Raw genomic sequence first — 24373 nt, forward strand, 5'->3', positions numbered from 1 at the left:
TAGCACTGCCATGGAGACAGGAAACTCCAACAGAAGCTATCCCAGATTTCACTTTGAACTTGTCTCTGAAGACTTCTGGGAAGAAGAATTCAGTTGCTCATAATGTGCCTTGCAGAAGATAGGGTCTCTGGTGGGGTTGAGACATGTCTGATTTCAAAAGAGAAACTCAGGCCTATGTCATGAGGAACTGATGTGATTTTTTTTTAAACCCTTAACTTTCATCTTAGAATGAATACTATGTGTTTGTTTCCAAGGCAGAAGAGGCTGGGCAATGGGGTTATGTGACTTGCCCAGGGACACTCAGCTACAAAATGTAGCACATTTGGTCTCAGGACTACCCATTCTCAGGCCTAACTCTCAATCCCCTGAGCCGCCTAGCTGCCCCCTGAGATATTTGTTGCAAGTCCCCTTCCCACCCACCCCCCCTTTCTTTTGTGTGTGGGGAGGATTGTTGTTTGTTGTTGTTTGTTTTTTTCCTCTCCTTTAGAAGAGGAAGAAGCAGGCGATAGCTAACCTCTGCCTGCAGCTAAAGTGGCCAGTGTTGATTTATGCTATTTTTCTTGTGACTAAGCTGACCTCCCTCTCCCCTTTGCATGGTTTTGGATATCCTATAATTGATTATTAACAATGAAAACCTGGCAGCTGCCAAATCCTTTTCCGATGTGATGATTGGTGATATTCAGGCAAACATTTGGGAAGAAGTTTTGACCCCTTTAGAGGGATAGGAGACACATCCCTGCATCAGCTCAGGCTGAGGTATAGAGGGGAGGCACAGACCCCAATCCCATTAAAGAAAGATCTACTAATATTATATGCCTTGGGGGCAGCTAGGTAGCACACTGGATAGAACCTGGCATTGGGAGGACCCAAAACTAAGCCTTAGATGCTTCCTAGTTGTGTGACCCTGGGCAAGCCACTTAATCCCAGTTTCAGAGCCCTTGACCTTCTGTCTTTGAGTTGTTACTAAGACAAAAAATAAGAGTTTAAAAAACAAAACAAAACACATGTCTTGGCAAGCACAAAATTCCAATAAATAGTAGAATCCATAAGCAGAGAGTCACAATTTGATATATGCACATACACACATATAAATGCTTACATATGTATATTTATATTTTATATGTAATATATTATATGTATCTATAAAATATTGCATGAATATAATAGTGTGTGTATAATACAGTGTATATATAATATATTGTGTATATATAGTATGTATATATTTTATGCATATATACTATTTAATAAAGAATAATTATACATACTATTCTGTTATATATTATATTGTCTCTGTATAATATCATATAATATAGTGTATATTTATATATTATAAACAATACTGTACATATGATATATTGTAATTGTATAATTTGCAAATACAATATTTTTATATAATATATTCTGTGTACATATACTTCATAATATATTTTCTTTTCAGTCATTTTTCAGTTGTGTCTGACTCTTTGTGACCCCCTTGGCAAAGTTACTGGAGTGGTTTATCATTTCCTTCTCCAGCTCTTTTTTTTTTTTTTTTTTTAACTTTCATCTTCCATTTGTGTATTGGTTCTAAGACAGAAGGGCTAGGCAATCGGGGTTAAGTGACTTGCCCAAGGTCATACAGCTAGGAAGTGTTTGAGGTCAGATTTGAACCTAGGATCTCCCATCTCTAGGCTTAACTCTCAATCTACTGAGCCACTCAGCTGCCCCCTCTAGCTCATTTTTATAGAGACAACTGAGGCAACCAGGATTAGGTGATTTGCCCAGGATCACACACCAGTGTGTGTGTGTGTGTGTGTGTGTGTGTGTGTGTCTGAGATCTATTGGAACTTTTGAGTCAAATAACTCAAGAGGACCAGCCTCCTACAGAGTGAATGAATCTGAGGTTACAGTTATTTATAATAAAGCATTTATTAAGGGCTTACTATATACCATGCACAAAGCCAAGTACTGAGAATTCAAAGAAAGGCAAAAGGAAGTTTATACTCTGACAGACTCCCAGTCTAATGGGGTAAGTGGCAATATGAAATATCACTTACATACCATTTATCTCTTCCTTGTGCCTTTTTTTTGCCTTCTGTTTAATATTAATTCTAAGACAGAAGAGCTGGAAGAACTAGCCCAGTGATGGTGAAACCTATGGCACGGATGCCTAAGATGGCACACAGAGCATTCTCTGTGGGCACATGGTCGCCCTCCTCCTCCCCCTCCAGAGTTCCTTACTAGAAAGGCAGAGGGGGGCGGAGTTGCTCCCCTCTCCCTCTCTACTGTGTCTGATGACATTTTTTACAACCCCTGCCCCTCTGCCCCTCTGCCCAGCAGCCCAATGGGAGCACTTCTTCCCTCCCCTGTATGGGGTAAGGAGCAGGGGGTGCCCAGCACTTGGTTGGAGGAGGAGCATGGCACATGGTCACTAGGGGGGTGTTAAAAGGATTTTCTTAATCTCTCCCTCTGTCTAGTTTAAGAGGGTAGAGAGCAGGGTTTCTTAGTGGATCAGAACTGACAGGTTCAGTGAGCAGTGAGCCAGAGCTGAAGATTCTATTACCAAGGAGACCAGGACAGTGAGGAGAGGAAGTAGGAACTACTTTTTGGCAGGTAAAAGGGCAGTTGGTCAATGAGGAGATAAAGGAAGCAGCTGCTGAGGGAAGGGGGCTTTTTGCCTCTAGGATCTCTAGAGACCAGGAGGTCTGGCTCTCAGGCAAGGGGCTGCTGGCAGTTGGCTGGTGACAGTTGGCTGTCTATTGTTTTAGGGAGTTAGTTAATATTTTGCTAGAGTAGAGTAATAGAGTAGAGTAGATTAGGCCTGGTGTGCCAAGCAGAAGAACCTGTCCTGAGAAGACAAAGATAGTATAAAGAAAATTTAGGTAGATTTTTAGGAATTATTTATTAGTGAGATTTAGTTTAGGTAGATTTATAGGGTATAAGATTAAAAATCTCTCTTTTTCTCTTTTCTATCTTTCCATCTGTACTTCTTTCTAAATTAAACAAAGTTTTTATTGAACTGCTCTCCTCACTTTGTCAAACTCCTACATTTAACCCTTATGGGGGAGGGGCATGGTACTTGGTTTTGGGGGTGGGGTGGGGGCTGGGCCTGGCACTCCATCTCTAAAAGGTTTGCCATCAATTTGGAACTATGCCCAAAGAGTGCTAAAAGATTGCCTGCCCTTTGATCCAGCCATACCATTGCTGGGTTTGTACCCCAAAGAGATCATAGGGAAAAAGACTTGTACAAAAATATTTATAGCTGCACTCTTTGTGGTAGCAAAAAACTGGAAAACGAGGATATGTCTGTCAATTGGGGAATGGCTGAACAGATTGTGGTATATGCTGGTGATGGAATACTATTGTGCTCAAAGGAATAATAAACTGGAGGAATTCCAGGTGAACTGGAAAGACTTCCAGGAATTGATGCAGAGTGAAAGGAGCAGAGCCAGAAGAACATTGTACACAGAGACTGATACACTGTGGTAAAATAGAATGTAATGGACCTCTGTACCAGCAGCAATGTAATGACCCAGAACAATTCTGAGGGATTTATGGAAAAGAACACTACCCACATTCAGAGGAAGAGCTACAGGAGTGGAAACACAGAAGAAAAACAACTGCTTGAACAAATGGGTTGATGCGGACATAATTTGGGAAGTAAATTCTAAACGACCACCCTAGTACAACTATCAATAATATGGAAATAGGTCTTGATCGATGACGCACGAAGAAACCAGTGGAAATGCATGTCGGCTATGGGGGGGGGGGCGATTTGAGGGGAGAGAGTAAAAACATGAATCATAACCATGGAAAAATTTTTTCTAAAAAAAAAATAAATTTATTTAGCTACCAAAAAATAAACAAACAAACAAACAAATAAATGTTTTGTCATCATTGGGCTAGGCAATCAGGGTTAAATGACTTGCCCAAGGTCACACAGCTAAGAAGTCTCTGAGGCCACATTTGAATCCAGGTTCGCCTGGCTCTCTTTCCATTGAGTTACTTAGCTTCCCCAAACACCCCCTTCCCCTTCACTGTGCCTTGTACATACATACACTCATGCTCCATATAGGCTGCCCATTCCCTTCAAAAGGACAAGGGATAAGATCTATGATTTCATTGACATAGAGATGTCCTTCATGAGGACATTCCTTTTTCCAACGTGTTTCATCACCTTAGTCTGTGAGAATTGCCTAGACTACAAATTTGCTCAGGATCACAGAGGTAGGGTATGTCAGAGGCTGGACTTGAACCCAAGTCTTCGTGACTCTAAGGCAGGCTCTGCTATGCTACTGGCTTCCTTTCAGCCCTTTCAAAACCTAGGAATAATGTAAATAAGTTCCCTAACTGCTGGGGCAAAACAGAAAATAGTAAATACTACAACACAAAATAAGAGATAAAACCTTTGTTGTTGTGGTTCAGCTGTTTCAGTCATGCCCTACTCTTTGTGACCCGTTTTGGGGTTCTTTTGGTAAAAATACTGGAGTGATTTGCTGTTTTTTTTTTCTCCAGATCATTTGACAGAGGAGGACATTGAGGTAAACAAGGTGAAGTGGCTGGCTCAAGGTCACATAGTTGATACATGGTTGAGGGAGGATTTAAACCCAGAAAGAGGAGTCTTCCTGACTCCAGGCCCAGCATTCTGTCTATTTTGACACCTAATAAAATTCCATGAACTTAAACAGAGAAGACTCTTAGAAAAGTTATGTTTAAGGTACAGTTAGGTAGCACGGTCGATAAAGAGCCAGGCCTAGAGATGGGAGGTCCTGGGTTCAAATATGACCTCAGACACTTCCTAGCTGTGTGACCCTGGGCAAGTCACTTCATCCCCATTGCCTAGCCCTTACTGCTCTTCTGCCTTGGAACCAATACACAGTAGTGAGAGGGAAGGGAAGGGCTTAAAAAGAAAAAAGAAAAGTTAAGTTTAGGCTCAAGCTGGAAGGAGAAGATAGAGAGGGAGAAGAAAGAAAAGAAAGAGAAGGAAGACAGAGGAGAGAGTATTCCTGATCCCTGCTACAAAATGACCAGGCAAGGTGTCCAAATGTCAGTGTCATGATATTACTTGGGGCTGAAATTCGCTCCTCTAGCAACCCTGGGTCCCTTCCCAGTGACCATCTCAGGGGGGTTCTTCTGAGATGAAGCAGAACTCTGCCCTGCCTCTCCCTGGTGAGGTGAGGTGAGGTGGCTGGCACCTCTAAGGGCTGGTCGATGCCCAGGAGCTACCTTAGGTCCCCAGGGTCCTGGCTGGGGCACAGACAATTAATGAGGATAATAAGTGTCTGGCTATACTCAAGAGTTGTAATGAGTTTGCCAGATAGCTTCCTGAGGGCATGTGAATACTGAAGGGAGACCAGGACCTCTGCTGGCTCTTGGGGTTCCTCCCATCCTACCCTAAGCCCTTCCAGGGTCTCGTCCTACCTCTCATATTCTTCCTCATCAGTGAGAGTTAGACCTCCAAGACATACCCCAGTGCTAGAGAACAACGGCAGCCCTTCCCCTCTTTGTTCTGCCCACAAACAAAGCCACCTAGCTGTCCCCAACTCCTTCATTTTTACAGATGAGGAAACTGAGGCATAGCTAAGGGAGGTAGGATTTGAACCTAGTTCTGCCTGACTACACAGCTGATTCATAATATATGTAAAAATTGTTGTTGTACAGTCATGTTTAACTCTGACTAACTCTATTTGGGATTTTCTTGGCAAAGATACTGGAGTGATTTGCCATTCCCTTCTTCATCTCCTTTAACAGATGAGGAAACTGAGGCCAACAGGGTTAAATGACTTGCTCAGGGTGACATAACTAGTAAGTGTGTGAGGCTGGATTTGAACTCAGGTCTTTTTGATTCAGTCCTGATGCTCTATTTACTTCACCACCTAGCTGTCCACCAGGCATGATACCAGGACTCAATAAATGCCTGCCAGATGAACTCAGATAAGTCTCCTCCAGAATGCTCTTTTCTCAACATTCTCTCCAATGATCAGGTTCCCATCTTGGGTCCGCTAATCCAGAACAATAAGTTAGGGTCAGGTTTCAGGCCCAGCTGAGGACAAAACCACTCTCTGAGCATTTTTTGGATGGATCCCAGTGGAATGTAACCAGGCACCAGCCCAGCCTGCATCTCCTAAACCCCATAGCCACCAGATGACAATTCTGCTGATACCGAGAGGCTGAGAGACTAATAGCGGGACTGCTGACACTACTCTGAGGCTGTGTCTGCCCACCCTAGTCACCTTCAGATGTCCACAAAGTCCCTGACCTTAGACCAAAGCATCTTGGGCAATAATTTCTCTCGGCTATCCCATATCTTGACTCGGGACATTGCTGGCACTGGCCATGCTCTCCTCTTAATGAGGGCTTTGTCTGATCCCCCATCTGTCTGTGCTTCAGCCTGCTTTGTCTGGCCCCCACCACACCCCCACAACCACTGCTCCCCATTCCTCTCTGCTAAGGCAGACAATGGGGCCTCTATGAAGTCCAGCCAGGTGACCGGGAGCCAAGCCCTAAGTCAGAGGGGAAGGGCTAGGAATGTGCACCTGCATAAAATGACTTGGGAGAAGTGGAGAAGTCAGAAGGTCCTCAGGAATGTTTATCTCTCTTGTTAAGGGACCTTTATAGCTATTTGAGGCTCAAGCTTCCATGTTCTCAGGGTGCTCTGAATATCCCCTCATTGAACAATGGGGATAGAAGCCCCAGGAATAACAATAACAATAATCGCAACTTTTGTTTTATCATTAATAACAAAACAAAACAAAACACTTTCACATATATTAGGAATCAACTATGTAGTATAAGGCTAGTCCTGGAGTTAGGGTTCAAATCCTGCTTCCTTGAGCTGTATGACTTTAGGCAATTCATTTAACATCTGTGTCTCAATTTCCTCATCTATAAAAATGAAGGAATTAGGGGTCAGTTAGGTGGCTCAAAAAACAGCCAGGTTTAGAGATGGGAGGTTCTGGGTTCAAATCTGACCTCAGACACTTCCTAGCTGTGTGACCCTGGGCAAGTCACTTAACCTCCATTGCCTAGCCCTTACCACTCTTCTGCGTTGGAACTGCTAGTTTTGATTATAAGACAGAGAGTAAGTATTTAAAAGGGGGGAAAATTATACTAAAAAGGTAAGGATTTAAAAAAAAATCTGGGAAGCGAGTGCTATTAATTATATCCATTTACCAGTGAGAAAACTGAGGCAGGCAGATTAAGTGACTTGCCCTGGGTCACCCTACCTTTAGACCCAGAGCTCTATCCTTCGTGCTGCTTTACTGATTGATTATTGAATTAAATTAATGTATGGAAACAGGTTTCAGTTCTAAGCGATGGCAGGGGAGGAAGGGGCTCTGCGTATGTGTGTATGTTGTGGGGAGGGGAAGTTTTTCATTTTCTGAAACCTTAAGAACTGTTGACACAGGCTCTTGTGTATCTGGAATCTAAGTGAAGTCACTTAAGTGATAAGCTCTTGTGGGCAACTTTCTGTTTGTAGCACCTTCTCCATATTAGGGTGGAGTGTTTACATTTGTTTTTCTATACAAGAAAGGAACTCTGTTCATTCCTACCCTCTCCCAGATGGAAACGAATTTCAGGCCCAGAGTGGAGAATACACTTGCCCAAAGCCACACAGTAAACCCTAAGTCCAAAGCCACTCTGGCCTCTGAGGAGCTTAGCTGTTTACACCAAGGCACTATGTTATTATTGTTGTTGGTATATATTATTTTCATTGCTATTATCCTCCTTTCAAATGAGAAAATTTGAGACTGAGATGTGAATGGCAAGACTTGAACTCCTTTATTTGAGAACATATGAGTCCTTTTTAAAAAACCTTTTCCTTCTGTCTTAGAATTGATACTAAGCACCAGTTCCAAGGCAGAAGAGGTGTAAAGGGTAGACAAAGGGGTTAAGTGATTTGCTCAGGGTCATACTTAGAAAGTAGGTCCTCCTGACTCCACTATCACTATCCACTGTGCCACCCAACTGCCCCTTTTTTGACTTTCCTGTGGAGAAGTGAATTTGGAAACAGAAGCTTTGAATTTGAATCACAGCTTATTTATTGACCACTAAAAGACTTTTAGCAATTACTTTCATCTCTTCTGGCCTCAGTGTCTTTATCTGGACTAAAAAAACCCTCCAAGGTCCCTTTCTAGCTCTAAAACCCAAGATTTTGTTTGACTTGACCCATGTGATTCCTCCCCAAGTGGACCCTGGCAGAGCTGGGGAGAGGACGTAGGGTTTGGTCCTCCTCCTCATGGCCAGCAGCCCCCAAACCACTTTCCTCCCAAGTAACTGATCCTTGGCCACCTGCTTAAGTCTCCTTGATATGAAATGCAAGTGCGGAGCCTTGTGTCTGTCCCTATTGTCAGCAAAACCAACAGGGACGTCACCAGGGCCTGAGGAAACCGGTACAGCTCAGCGGCAATAAATAACCTTCCACCTGTTGCTACAACATGACATGGGCACTCAGCCCAGTCCTTCTCCCCCAGGTCTGTGAGGGAGTGGGCTCTCCTTCCCCTTTCCCACAGGTCACAGGTTCCTCCCCATTTGTCTCTTCCATTTATCAGTCATTGCTTACTCCATGCCCATGGTGCATTGACATTAGGTGTCGATATCTAAAGGGCATGTGTGTGTGCGTGCGCGCGTGTGTGTGTGTGCGCGTGTGCGCGTGAGTATACTTCTAATAGAATATAAACTCCTGGATAATAGTGAGTATTTTCCCATTTTTTGGGGGGGTGGTTATCCTCAGTCCAGCACATAGTGAGAACTTGATAAATGTTTGATGAATTGAGTTAAATTATTACCACAGAGAGAGCCAATGATGCATTACCTCAGAAAGGAGGGGGAGGCAGGAGGTCCTTGGAGTTACAAGAGGGTAGAGGAGAGCAAAAGGGCAAGAAGTCCCATAGATTTCTGTCGACCAGCATTTATTAAGCACCTACTATGTGCCTGTCACTATACCAGGCCCTAGAAATACAAATTCACGATGTACCCTTCTACCCTTCACCTCTTTGCATCCTAGCTCGCAATGGCCAATCATGTCAGGCTGACTATCCTGTTTCTAAAAACAAGGGTTCTGCTTCTTTTTAAAAAATAAATCCTTTCCCTAAAGGCGGGAAGTCCTGGGTTCAAGTCTGACCTTAGTCACTTCCTAGCTGTATGACCCTGGGCAAGTCACTTGGCCCCCATTGCCTACCCTTACCACTCTTCTGCCTTGGAACCAATACACAGTATTGATTCTAAGAGGGAAGATAAGGGTTTAAAAAGAACAAACCCTTTCCTTAGAATCAATACTGTGTATTGGTGCCAAGGCAGAAGAGAGGTAAAGACCAGGCAATAGGGGTTAAAATGACTTGTCCAGGTTCTCTTTTTTTTTTTACCATCATCATATTAATAATAATAATCATCATCATGAATTAGTTACAAAGAAATGAAGAGAAATCATAAGCAGAAAATTCTCCTTTGCCCCAAGAGAGGATCCTGGGGTACCCAGGAGTCCAGCCCCTCAGCCCCCAAAAAATAAGTGGAAGGCAGGGCCAGGGGTGGGGGTGGAGGGAAGGGAGGGGTTTTGGGGTTATTACCTAGGGAAGAATGATAGCTAGAAAGTGTCTGAGGTCACATTCGAATCCAGGATCTCCTGTCTCTAGGCCTGGCTTTTAATCCACTGAACCACTTAGCTACCCTCAGAGAAAGGGTTCTAAACCAGGGTTGGGAGGGTGGAGTTGGGCAGAGGAGGAGAGATATCTGGGAGCCCTCAACTTGGAAGGAAGACTCATCTTTGTGAGTTCTTACTAACTGGGTGACCCTGGGCAAGTCATTTAACCTTACTTTGCCTCAGTTTCCTCATGTGTAAAATGATCTGGAAAAGGAAATGATAAACCACTCCAGTATCTTTGCCAAGAAAACCCCAAAAGGGGTCATACAGAGTCAGACATGACTGAAATGACTGAACAACAACTTGGAAGGGGAAAAATTTTACATTTAAATTTTAATAAACTTTGTTCCTCTGTAATTCTGTATATTTTATTTTATGCATCTAAGAAGAGTCCAAAGGCTTTCCCAGAGTGCCAAAAGGGTCCACCACATACGGAAAAGGCTAAGAGGGCTCTGCTTAAACTTTCTCTTTCAACCAGGGCCCTGGCTCCAGTCTCAAAGCAGATTTTGACCTTTCTCGAGTTTCCAATCATCTGGCTGTTGTCTCAGAGCCAGGAAACCCAACACCAGGAAGGGGAAAGCACTCAGCCTGAGGCGGGGACTTTAATCAGAGGGATCTGTCCCAGTTAAGAGAGTCGGAGCTCCAAGCTTCCCTCCTCTCATTCTCCCTCCCACCCTCCCCCATCTCCTAGGTGAGCAAGACTTAGAACAAACAGCCTTGGGCACTGTTTCCACTCAGCCAGTCCTCAAATTTGGATGCCAGAGGCTTCCTTCCAGCTCCGAACCTCAGAGGGAAAAAAGGGCTTGGGGATCCCGTTGGCTGTGTAACCTTAGGGAAGTGTCTAAACCATCCTGGGCCTGAATTTTTCTCTAACTGGGAGAGAAGATAGAAATGAACAGAGTTTCTTCCTCATTTAGAAAAACAAATGTAAACACCCCACCCTAATATGGTGGTACCAAGAGGAAGTAGCCCACAAGGGCTTATCCCTTAGACTCCAGGTACACACCAGTTTATGTCAACATTAGTTAAGCTCTTAGAAAATGAAAAACTTCTCCCCCTACTCCACTCCCTATACCCCCCCCCCTTAGAACCAAAGCTTATTTTAATACAGAACTTTAATCTAACAAACACTTATCAACTGGCCAGTGATGCGATTGGTAGCTTGGGCCTTATAAAATTAAACAAGTAGCGGCAGCTGGGTGGCTCAGTGGATTGAGAGCCAGGCCCAGGGACAGGAGGTCCTGGGTTCAAATTTGACCTCACACTTCCCAGCTGTGTGACCCTGGACAAGTCACTTTTAACCCCCAATTGTCTAGCCCTTACCACTCTTCTGCCTTGGAATCAATACACAGTATTGAATCTAAGACAGAAGGTCAGGGTTTAAAAATTAAACAAGGCTGAAGCCCTCTTGGAGCCTGATGTTGATTAGAAGGCAGAGACAGGGTCATACAAACCAACAAACCAGGCAAAGGGAGAATTAATACTATAGGAGAGGGACAGAAGCAAAGTGATAAAGGAAGCTGCCATTTATATAGACTTTACTACTGCTAATAATAGGAACTTATTTATGGTTTTATTTTAAGGTTTTGATTTAATATGAGTATTCTCTTACAATATGGAAGTATGTTCTGCAATATGGGTCTATGTCACAAAGAGATCAGGAAAAAAGGAAAAGAATCTATATGTTCCAAAATATTTATAGCAGCTCTTTTTAATTGCCCTTTTATTTTTATTTTTTTAATTTTTATTTTGAATATTTTCCCCTAGTTACATGTTTCATGTTCTTTCCCTCTTCCCCAAACCCCCCAAACCCCCCTTAATCGAAGCAGAATTCCACTGGGTTTTACATGTATCATTGATCAAGACCTAATTCCATATTATTGATAGTTGGACTAGGGTGATTGTTTAGTGTCTTCATCCCCAATAATATCCCCATCAGCCCATGTGTCCAAGCAGTTGTTTTTCTTCTGTGTTTCTCCTACCAGAGTTCTTCCTCTGAATGTGGCTAGTTTTCTTTCTCATAAGTCCCTCAGCCTTGCTCTGGATCCTTACATTGCTTATAGCAGCTCTTTTTGTGGTGGTAAAGAACTGGAAATTCAGGGAATGTCCATCAATTGGGGGAATGGCTGAACAAGCTGTGGTACATGATTGTGATGGAATAATCACTGAGCCATAAGAAATGAGCAGATTAATTTTTTCAGAACTTGGAAAGAACTACATGAGATCATGAAGAGTGAAATGAGTAGAACCGAGAGAACTTTATATATTATACAACAGATTTAATATTTGAAGAGTAACTTGTGAATGTTCACCTCAAGAGAATGAACTGAAAAATGGAAACACCAAAAACGTGGTCTATATGTACAAAAAAAAACCCTATTTGATAAATGTATTTCAAGCTAATTGACTTTCTTAGCAACCCTCTGTCTTTTAATTTATGCAGTTACCAATGTGATTCCAGGAAGGGATCTATAATGCTTCACCAGACTGCCAAAGGGGTTCAGGACACTAAAAAGGTGAAGATCCCTTGATGCAAAGGATACAAATAGCTCTTGGCTATCCTGTCCTCACCTTTTCTCTGAGGCGTTTTCCTTCTCTTCCTTCTTCACCTGATAAGAGCTCCCCACCCATCCTCTACCCTGGGTGCTCTACAGAAGCTGTCAGGGAGACCAGAGACTGGTGAGGGAAAGAAATACAAGTCAATGCCCATCTATGCAATCCTTTGGGGCTCAGGAACTGCAGCCTTCCAAAGGTCCCTCATGAGGAAACAGGCACCTGCCTCTTTAGAAAATACTAGCTTCCCTCCATTACTCTCAGCCTTTCTTTTGACTATGGTTGCTAACAAGTATCTAAGGTAAGGCCAAGTGAGATCTTAGAGCCAACTTTACCCATTAAAGTAAAGGAGGCAGAATGTCGCAACCCATATAGAAATAAAGGCCTCCTGAAAGCAGACAGGGCACATCTGAGGAAACCTTGGGTAAGTTGTCTTTCTGCTCTGGGCCTCAGTTTACTCATCTGCAAAATGAGGATATTAGTTTAATACTGTTAAACTCAAATAAAAAAGGAGCCACTAAACCTTTATGTGAGGATACCTGCAGACCACAAGTCAATTTGGTTTTAAAAATGTAACATTATTAAGTGTGACCCTGGGCAGGTCCCTTAACACTGTTTGCCTCCGTTTCCTCATCTGTAAAACAAGCTGGAGAAGGAAATGACAAACCATTCCAGTATCTCTGCCAAGAAAACTCCAAATGGGGTCACAAAAAGTTGAACATTACTGAAAAGAGGTGGGAGGGCAGGGCTGGCTCTGGTCAGCTTTCCCTCTTCAATGCCCTCATGTTGCACAAGGTGGTGGTGGGCTTCCAGCCCAAGAGGGGCTAGTAGGTTGAATTCTCATATCCTCTCCTGATCACAGAAGGACATAGCATAAGACAGGACAGCCATTCTTTATCCAAAGAGTTGGGGCATTCAAGTTTCCCATTGACCCTCTAGTCCTACCAGTTAATTGTTCTTCTCTCCTCCCTCCCTCCCTTCTCTTCCTCTTCTCACTTTCCCACTTCTGCTGTTGCTCTGCTTCCATCCTTCTTTCCCTGCTTCTCTCCCTGCCTTCTTCCTTTATCCTTCCTTCCTCATCCATCTCTTCCCTAAAATCCCTGACCTCCTCCCCTCTCTTCTTTCTCTGTCTTCTCCTAAAAGGTGAGCTAGATCCCCCCCTGACTTTCCTAACTGCCCTTCCTCCCCTTGAATTAGGGGCCTCAGGAGCAGGGGGTGGGGTAGGTGACAGTTGGTGGTTTTAAGCAGACAAATGCCTGTTAGTAGATTGTAAATAAAGTCAGTTGGCTTAGGTTCTGCAAACAAATAGTCTGAAAAGCTTGAGCAGGTGATGTTCACAGAGAAGGAAGGGGGAGTGTCATGACTCATTAAGATGCTTCTTCTCTTTCTCTGTCCCTTAGAAGCCCCACCATCCTATCAGATTTCTTTCACCTCCCTGGAATCCAGCACACCCTCAAGAAGTCTGTTTCCAGGACCTAATCCTACTCAGATGCTTCAACAAGGCTTCCTGGGCTGGCTTACGTCCAGCTAAGGGACCCTAACATAGGGCAACAGACATGGGGCAACCATCTGGGAACTCCCCTCCTGATTGCTGCTGACAGACAACAACCAGGAAATAATCTTTGGGGGTTGTGATACTAATAATACCACCACATCACATTTAAATCAACCTTGCAACACAAACAACACGACCTGTTGCGATGAATAGCACAAGGATTACTATCCCATTATACTGTAAAGATGAAAATTAATATTCAATAACTATTATATTTTATAAAATTTATTATTAATAAAAACAACATAAAAAACTAGAGTGAAAAGGTGCTAAACTAACTTTAGCTGCGCTTATGAAGGAGAGAGAGAGAGAGAGAGAGAGAGAGAGAGAGAGAGGAGCTACAGAACTTATAAATACAATAATGATGACCACTCAAACGTGGAGGCACAGGAGAGATTAAAGGGAATTTTGGGAAAAAAATTCAAAATCTCCATTTATACAATACAGATGAGACAAAAGGTAAGTCACTCATGGTTACAGAACTAGTAAGCTGCCAGAATTTAACCTCTGAGACTCGGGTCTCTTTCCTTTATTCCACGTTGACTAAAATGAGGAATAAGTAATCTAAATTCAGAGGGGTACCGTTCCACTTAGTTTGATGTTGTTGTTTGGTAGTTTTTCTTGTTAGAATTTTTGTGACCCCATTGGGGATTTTTTTGGCAAAGATACTGGGGGTGGTTTGCCATTTCCTGATCCTGAAAGACTTATGATGGGGGATGCTCTCCATCTCCAGAGAAAGAACTGTTGAATTGTCTTTCACCTCAGTGTATTCATGGTCTTAATCTGAGTTTTGGTTATGAATGAGTTTGCTCTTACAACAATGACCAATATGGACACAACAATACACAATGATAAAAACAAACAAACAAAAAAAACAACAACTGAAGGTGGTGGAAATGTCCATACCTGTAATAGACTCTGGGTATAGCCTGGGTATCACTTTTATTAGGCCTTTAAAAAAAGATATTGGCTAGAAAAGAGGTTCTAGCCATCTTTCTGCCACTATTAGTTATGTTACTTTGGGCAAGTCACTTAATCTCTAACTTCATCTATAAAATGGGCATTTTCTCCTCTTTGGTTCATACACCCCATGAAATCTAGAGGCATTTAGGTGGTACGATAGATACTTTTGGACTTGGAGTCAGGAAGATCTGAGTTCCAACCCTTTCTCAGACTCTAGCTGTATGATATTGTGGAAGCCACTTATTCTCAGTCTCAGTTTTCTCATCTGTAAAATAGAGATCATAATAGTACCTAGGGCAGCCAGGTGGTACAGTGGATAGAGCAGTGGGCTTGGAATCAGAAGAAATTCACCTTCAAGAGTTCAAGTCTGGCCTCAGACACTTTTCTAGCTGTGTAACTCCGGGCAAGTCATTTAACCCTATTTGTCTCAGTTTCTTCCCCCCTAAAATGAGCTGGAGAAGGAAATGTCAAACCATTCTAGTATCTTTGCCAAGAACATCCCCCTTCTTCAAATAGTTTTGGTTTTGTATGAATGTGCTCTTGTAATAATGACTAATATGGACATGTGTTTTATATGATAATACATATATAGCCCAGATCAAATTGCTTAACCATCTTCAAGTTGGGAGAGGGAAGGGAGGGAGGCAGTTTGGATCTTATAATTTTGGAAAACATATGTTGAAAGTTATTATTGGAAAAATAAAATATTTTTGTATCCAAAAAAAAAAAAGAAAATCCCGAAATAAGGTCACAAAGAGATATGACTGAAATGCCCAAACAAAAGGCTGTACAATGATAAAATGCTGGACTTAAGAGTTAGAAAGACCTGAGTTGGAATCGTTCCTCATATGCTAGCTGTGTGATGGTGTGCAAGCCACTTACCATTTCTTGGCCTCAGTTTCCTCACCTGTAAAATGGGGATAATACAATACCTATTTCTCAGAGTTGTGAGGGTCGAGTGAAAAAAGATAGGTAGAAGTGCTTTGCAAACTTTAAGCACTATATAAATAACCCCTTGGAGCCTAGGTACACCAGGACTAGATGATCTCTTAGGTCCTCTGTGTTAAAAAATTTCTCTTCCTGTGTAAAAATATAAATCCAGCTCTTACTGCTTTTCAGACCAGTCCAAACATGGCCCTCTCACCCACTCATTCCTCCTCACTGGCTCAGAAACTTTTGGGGTAAACTATATCTTTCAAGAACTATCTGGGGGGGGCAGCTGGGTAGCTCAGTGGATTGAGAGTCAAGCCTAGAGACGGGAAGTCCTAGGTTCAAATCTGGCCTCAGACACTTCCCAGCTGTGTGACCCTGGGTAAGTCACTTGACCCCCATTGCCCACCCTTACCAATCTTCCACCTATGAGCCAACACAGAAGTTGAGGGTTTAAAAAAAAACTTATCTGGAAGGGCCAGTTGGGTGGCTCAGTGGATTGAGAGCCAGACCTAGAGATGAGAGGTCCTAGATTCAAACCTGAATTCAAACACTTCCAGTTGACCCTGGGCAAGTCACTCAACCCCCATTGCCTAGTCCTTGCCACTTTTCTTGGATCCAATACACATTATTGATTCTAAGATGGAAAGTAAGGGTTAAAAAAAAAGAACTATCTGGAAATTATCTAGTGGCTTGGTATTTATTTATTTAAACCTTTGTTTTTCCATCTTAGAATCAATACTGTGTATTAATTCCAAAGTAGAAGAGCAGTAAGGGCTAGACAATGGGGGTTAAGTGATTTACCTAGGATCACACAGCCAGGAAGTATCTGAGCCCAGATTTGAATCCAGGACCTCCCATCTCCAAGCCTGGCACTCTATCCACTGTGTCACCCAGTTGCCCCCTAGCTTGGCATTTATGATAATTTAACCTGCCCATTTTGTGGTGGTCATGTGAGTCCATCACAGACTCAAGGCTGCTTCTAGCACAGTTTGGGGGAAAGCTGATTGCTCACCTCCCATTTTTCTTTTCCTTTTATTTTTGTTAAACCTTTACCTTACATCTTAGGATCAGGAGTCTGTACTGGTTCCAAGGCAGAAAAGCAATAAGGACTAGGCAATGTAGTTTGTGACTTGCCCAGGGTTACACAGCTAAGGGAGTATCTGAGAACACATTTGAGCGCAGAACCTACTAGGCTTGGCTCTCAATCCACTGGGCCACCCAGCTGCCCCTCATCTCCCATTTTTCTTATCACAATCACTGGGCACCAGAGAATTCAAACTTACTGAACCTATTACTTGACCTGTTCCAACAGGTACCTTTCCTAGCACTGGCAGCTGCCTCCTGGGCTTCACAGAAATGCTGGCAGGTTTTGCTGCTTTGCTGGAGCCCTATCACTCAGGGGAGGGACTTCTAGACAACACTGGAAGCAGTGGGGTAATAGTAGATTCCCATGGGGCTTCATGGTCATGGGTGCCTTTCAATCTCCTTAATTAACTGCCAACTGTGGGATGCTTATCTAGGCAGCTGGATGGCATGGCAAATAGAACACCAGGCTTAAATCAGGAAGACTTGAGTTCAAATTTGGCCTCAGATATTTACCAACTACACAACACTGGGTAAGCTGCTTTTTGCCTCAGTTTCCTCATCTGTAAAATGGGTATAATAATTGTATTACTTCCCAGGGTTATTGTCGGTTAATATTTGCAAAGTACTTAGCGTAGTGTCTGGCACATAATAAGAGCCATAGAAATGTTAGCTATTATGGTAATTATTGCTCCCCTCTTGCAATCAGAGTTTCTACCTCTGATGCTTCCTAATCTGAAACTCACAGTCCTTTAGGCTAACATAAGATGCACAGTTTTCTTTTACTACTCCAACGTACTTTAGGATCCAATGGTATTGGCCTCCTTGCCGTCCCTCAAACAGGGAACTCTAACTCCTGACTCTGGGCATTTTCACTGACTGTTGTTCCCCTTGCCCAGAATCCTCTCTCTTTATCGCTGCCTCCTGGCCTCCCCATGACTTCCTTCAAGTCCCAGCTAAGATCCCCTTTTTATAGAGAGCCTTTCCCAATGCCCCTTAATGCTACTACTTCCCTCTATTGATTACCAACAATTTAGTCTATATATGAATCATAAACAGTTATTTACATATTGTCTCCCCCATTAGACTTGAAGGCAGGGGTTATTTTTGTCTTGATATTTTGGGCTTTTCCTTATGCCCTTAGGGCTTAGCCCAGTGCTGGGTACACTGTTGTTTTTCAATGGTGTCTGATTCTTCATTACCCAATTTAGGGTTTTCTTGGCAAAGATACTGGAATGGTTTGCCATTTCCTTCTCCAGCTCATTTTATAGATAAGGAAACTGAGGCAAGCAAGGTTAAGCAATCTGCCTAGCAAGGAAGTGTCTTAGGCTCAATTTGAACTCAGGAAGATGAATCTTCCTGACTCCAGACATGGCCCTCCATCCATTGTGTTACCTAGCTGCACCACATGCTGGGTACATAGTAGGCACTTAAGACTGACTGACTGATGTAAGCTAACACATAAAGAGACATAGTAAACTCGGTTTCCTTTTCTGGAAAATGTGGTTAATAATACCTGACCTATTTATTTTGAAGCAACTGTGGCACAGTAGATAGAGATCTCACCTCCAGGTCTAAAAGATCTGAGTTCAAGTCCTGCTCTGATGCAGACTTGCTGTAGGACTCAAAGGAAGTCACTTAACTTCTCATTGCTCAAGGCAACTCTCTTCAACTATAATTTGCAGAGATGGTGCTGGCTTGCACTGGTAGAGGGAATTTCCTCAGTATATCAATAAGATCCCTTGTCTATTTAATTACTACCTCCCAGTACTACTGTAAAGACTAACTGAAAAAAATGAAGATAAAGTATTTTGCAAAAAATAAAAGACTTAAATGGTAGAAGGTGTGTGAAAGCATTAAACCACAGCATCTCAAACACATACATGCGAGGCAGCTAGGAAGACCTGAGTTCAAATCACATCTTAGACACTTACTAGCTGTGGGAATTAGTCAATTCACTTCACTGCGATTTGCCTCAGTTTCCTTAACTGTAAAATTAGGATAATAATATCACCTGATCCCCAGGGTTGTTGTAAGACCAAATGAGATAATTATAAAGCACTTAGCACAGTGACTGGCATATATAAATGCTATCTATAATAATATTATCATTACATATAAATTCATATTCAAGGGTGAATAGGCAGGGGTGGGGAAAGGAGAGATGGCCAAAAGAATTCCCATGTAGCCTATTGGATCCTGAAGAAACCACCAGTTTTCCTTTGATTAGGATGGGAAGACTGCCTGAAGAAAAGGTCCAGAGCCTCAATATAGATGCCATTTAATAAGGATTCCCCATTCCCTTCTTTGCATTTCAAAATCAGTTGTCGGAATCCTGTTTTCTCCTCCACTATTCTAGTCTTTGATTAAGAGCTAATCTTTTCTCATCAAGAACAGTCCTTTAACATATAATACCCTTGATTCCATCCCCACTTGTCTTCTCTAGTAGTGTATCCTCACGATTATTCTCTCTCTCTCTTCTTCTCCCTCTCTCTTTCCTCTCTCTGTTTCTTATTCTGTCTCTCCTCCTTCTCCAACACAGTACACTTATAATTATTTTCTTTCTCCTCTGCCCCCTCTCTTCCTATTTCCCTCTCTCCTTCCCTCCCTTCTCCAGTATAGCACTCTCATTATCTTCTCTCTCTCTTTCTCCTCCTTTCTCCCTTCCTCTCTCATTCCCTGCCCCTCTTCTCTCTCTTTCCTCTTCTTTCTTCTCTCTGTCTCTGCCATTATTATCTTCTCTCCCTCCCTTTCTCTTCCTTTCTCCTTTCCTCTCTCATTCCCTGCCCCTCTCCTCTCTCTTTCCTCCCTCTTCTCTCTGTCTCTGCCTCTCTCAAACTCCATTTGTTTCTATCTTGCATTTTTTTTCAGGTTTCTTTCATGCTACCTACAAACACATCCAAGTTCTCCCTATTCTGAAACCACTCTACCAAACCTTCAAGTTATCATTCCATACCTCTCTTTTCATAGCCAAATTCCTAGAAAAAAGCTATCTATAGTTGGTATCTCTACTTACTCTATTCCAATCACTTCTCAGCCCTTTACAATCTGGCCCTTGATTGCATCAGTCAACTGAAACTGTTCTCTCCAAAATTACCGATGATCTCTTAATTGCAAAAATTATATATTTTTTCTTCTTTTTTCTTATCCTTCTCTGTCTCTAGGCAGCATTTGACACTATTGACCATTTTCTCTTTCTGGATGCTTCCTCCTGAGTTCTTGTGACTGCTCTCTTGGTTTTTCTACCTTGTCTGACTACTCAGTTTCTTTTACTGGTTTAGCTTCCATATAACAGCTCCTACTTGTAGGTTTACCCCCTTAAAGCTCTGTACTTTTCTCTGTTCTCTCTCACTTTGATCTCATCAGCTCCTATGGGTTTAGGCAGATGACACCTAAATCTTTGTACCTAGGCCTAGCCTCTTGAATTCTAAACAATACAACTTCAGCTCTCTTCCTGGATATTTCAAACTGGATATTCTGTGAATAGTTCAGACTCTCTCCCCTCTGTGGCAAAATTAGGACACTAATGCATTGCTGGTAGAGTTGTGAACTAATCCAATCATTCTGGAGGGCAATTTGGAATTATGCCCAAAGGGCTATAAAACAAAGCAAATAATACCACTACTAGGTCTGTATCCTAAAGAGCTAAAAAAAAAAGTGGGGGGGGGGAAGGACCTACTTGTACAAAAATATTTGTAGCTACCCTTTTTGTGGTGGCAAGAATTGGAAATTGAAGGGATGTCCATCAGTTGGGGAATGGGTGAACAAATTGTGGTATATGGTATTTACTATTGGTAATTATTATATATGACATATACTATTGTGATGTAAGGAATGATGAACAGGATGACTTCAGAAATAGGTGGAAAGAGCTAGGTGAACCAATGCAGAATGAAATAAACAGAACCAGAAGATCACTGCACACCGTAACAGTAATATTGTGGAAAATGATCAACTGTGATAGACTTAGCTACTTTCAGCAATGCAATGATCCAGGACAATTCTGAGGGACCTAAAACAAAGAACGCTCTCCACCTCCAGAGAAAAAACCATTGGAGTTGGAATGCAGATGAAAACATATCATTTGTCATTTGTTTATTTGGATTTTAGTTTGGGAGCTTTGGTTTTATATGATTGTTCACATACAAAAATGAATAGTATAGAAATATGTTTTGCATGATAATACATGTGTAACCTGGATTGAATTGCTTGTCAGCTCCGGGAGGGGGGAGGGAAGGGAAGGAGGGAGACAATTTAGAAAATATAATTTTGGAAAACTGATGTGGAAAATTGTCATAACATGTAATCGATAAAAAAAAAAAACAAAAAACAAAACCCCAAAACAAACCAAAACAAAAAACTCTTTCTCCTTCCTACTTACGAATTTTCCTATACTGTTGAGGATGCTACTATCTTCCCAGTTGTTCTGGTACAACTTTGGTATTATTCTTGCTTCCTATGTCTCCATCAAAATTTCAGAACCAATCAGTTGCCACATCTCATTGTTTCTTCTTCCACAATATCTCTTATGCCTGTCACCTTCTTTCTACTCACCAGACCATTAACCCTAGTTTAGGCTCTCATCATTTCTTCCCTGTACCAGTATCCTCTTTGTCTCAGGTCTCTCTCTTCCTTAATAATCCATCTGCAGAAATCTTTCAAAATGGTTTTCCTAAAGTGAAAAGCCATCCATTGTACTCTCCCACTCAGTTAATTCCAGTGGCTCCCTATTGCCTCTGAAATCAAACATAAGCTTCTATTTAGCTTTTCAAGCCTTGTATAATCTAAACTTATATACATCACTCACCTTCCTACAGTCTAGCCAAACTGGTGTTCTTGCTATTCCTCACAAATCTTCCTCATTCTATCTCCCATCTCCCTGTTTTTGCACGGGCTAAGTCCCATGCCAGGAATGCATTCCTAGCTTACCTCTGCTTCTTAGAATCCTGTTTCATTCAGAACAAGGAGCCCTTCAATGGCATCTTGGCTGAACTTGCCAGCTGCTAATGCCTTCACCTCCCCAAATTTACCTTGAATTTATGTTATACATATTTATTTATTACATATTGTCTCCCCTTGAAAGAATGTAAACTCCTTGAGGGCAGGAACTATTTTTTTTTTATCTGTATCCTCAATACCTAGAACATGTCAGGCACATAACAAAAGCTTGTTATTGACCAGCTAAATGACTGATGTTTCCATTTGAGAGTCTAATAGACGATTCAAATATGTTTAATTAACATTGATTAACTGTATGTTCAATACATTGAGATAATTGATGAGGCTCATGGGACTTACAGGTTTGGGGTGGGGTTGAGGTAGGGGGAATGATACAACATGTAAACAGATAAATAAAAATCAAGGTAATTTGAGGAGGAACAAAGCACTAAATTCAGGGGATCAAAGGAAGTCTCACATAAGAGGTGCTACCTGAACTGAGCATTTCAGGGATGATACGGATGCAGAGAAGGAAATGAGGAAAGAGTACCTCTAGGCTTAGGGGACTGTCAGGCAAAAACATGAAGGCAAAAGATGGAACTTTCAGTGGGAGGTAAAGGGAAAAGCTCAGAAACAGATTTGGCTGGAAGGAGAGCAGGGGAAAGGATATTATGCAAAATGGTACCAGAAAGGTATGTGGAAGCCCTGGAGGAGACTTTTAGATGGCAGGCTGAGGAATATGCATTTTATCAATAAGCAATAGGGAGCCACTCAAGATTTATGAGGGGGAGTGAATGATATTTTTATGCCTTGGGATGATTATTTTGACAGCTGTGTGGAGAATGGATTAGAGAGGGGTAAGACTGGAAGCAGGAAGACCAAGTGTAAAGCTATTATAATAGTCCAGGTGAGAGGCAATGACAAATGAGGGAGATGGCTATGTACTTGAAGAGAAGGGGGTGGATGTAGGAAACTTTGCGAAGGCAGAGTTGACCTCACATCTGTTCAGATGTGAAGAATGAGGGAATGGAAAGAATGAAGGATGAGAAGAGTTGGTGGCATAGAAGATGGAGTGCGTTTGAATACTAGCTCAGACATGAGCTATGTGATAGTGGGCAAGTCACTAATTTCTCTGGACTACAGTCTTCTCATCTGTAAAATGGAGAGTCAGCACTTACCTGACAGGTTGAATGTCATGACCAAGTGAGATGACCTATATAAAGAAAGCACTTTGCAAACTTTAAGGCACTATATGAACTTAATTTATCATCATGATCATCATTATCATTATTGTTGATCTAGGAAGGAAGCAAGCACTTATTAAAAGGTTGTAATGTGCCAAGCACTTTACAGATTTGATTCTCACAACAGCCCTGGGAGGTAGGTGCTTCTACTATCTATTTTACAGCTGACAAAACTGAGGCATTAAGAAGTTAAGTGACTTGCTCAGGTCAAATAGCTAGTGAATATTTGAGGTCAGATTTGAATTCAAGTCTTCCTGACTCCAGACCTAACACTATCTGAACTGGTACCTCCTAGCTGCCTCCTGCCACCTAAGTAACTATTAGGAAATGAAAGTAGTTTGTAGGAAGAGCAAGTTTTGGGAAGCAATGTGGTCATTGAATCTAAAGTCAAAGGGCCTAGATTTGAGTTCTGTGTCTGCTTCTTACTAGCTATGCCACATTAAACAAGTTAATGTCTAAGTCTCAGTTTCTTCATCTGTAAAATGGGGGAAACATACTGTGTACCTCACAAAATTATTGTGATCAAAGTGTTTTATCAACTTGAAAGCTCTCTATTAATATAAATTATTATTGTTGTTACTGGTGGTGGTGATGATGTTATTAGGTTGGGCATTGGGATGGGGTTAATGGGCTGCTCCATTTCCCTGGTCAGCCCAAACAGAACTTATATCCAGTTCCCCAGATCAGACCACTTCCCTGACTTTTTCTTGGCTGAGGCCTTTGTTTACCTGTTCATCCACTTTATGGGCAATGAGTGTGGCTCCTTCTTCCAGCTCCGCAACGCTGATGGGGCGGACCCGGAGTGCCACCTAAAGAAAGACACCAGATTTCTCATTAGGATGAATGAAGGTGAGGTTGACAGACATGGGGTCCTACATCAAAGAGAATTTAAAGACTTCAAGAGAGTCATTTACTTCCTCATGGCCTGGGAGAGAAGGTTGAGTTGGCCCTGCTTGTCTTGGGCATTTTCCTCATTCTCCTACTCTTCTTTCAGCTCTCTATCCAACAACATGTAGTGGTTCAATTCAATATATGTTATCATACAGTGATTGAATGCCCATTCTGTGTAAGGCACTGGGCTAGGTACTTGAGAGGTGGACAAAATGAAACCTCCTCTGCTTTCAAAAAACTGATATTTGAATGGTAGGATATACCAATGTATGCAGGTGAGTAAATATAAAGTTATGAATGGAAAGCAAGACCAAGTGATTTTGAGGGATCCCCAAAGGTGTGATGGAGGTGACACCAAATTGTGCTTTGAATGAATTTATGGATTCTAAAAGATGGAGGTGAGGAAGGAGTACATTTCAGACATTTGGGACCACTTGTGGGAAGACAAAGGGTGTAAGAGATGGGAAGTCATGTAAAAGAAATAGAAGGCTAGCTTAACTGAGAGAGAGAGAGAGAGAGAGAGAGAGAGAGAGAGAGAGAGAGAGAGAGAGAGAGACAGAGAGAGACAGAGACAGAGACAGAGACAGAGACAGA

The 24373-nt window shown here is 42.1% G+C and overlaps 1 protein-coding gene across 1 annotated transcript in view; it reads right to left on the minus strand.

Annotated features, from left to right (window-relative positions):
- The window catches only part of KIF19 (kinesin family member 19), a 174703-nt gene that overhangs the window by 41402 nt on the left and 108928 nt on the right, over window positions 1-24373 (minus strand). Inside the window, exon 7 of the mRNA XM_044675151.1 lies at window positions 23617-23697. Within this exon, the coding sequence (XP_044531086.1) occupies window positions 23617-23697 (81 nt within the window). The remainder of the gene's footprint in view (window positions 1-23616; window positions 23698-24373) is intronic.

This window comes from Gracilinanus agilis, chromosome 4, assembly GCF_016433145.1.
Source record: "Gracilinanus agilis isolate LMUSP501 chromosome 4, AgileGrace, whole genome shotgun sequence".
NCBI classification, from domain to species: domain Eukaryota; kingdom Metazoa; phylum Chordata; class Mammalia; order Didelphimorphia; family Didelphidae; genus Gracilinanus; species Gracilinanus agilis.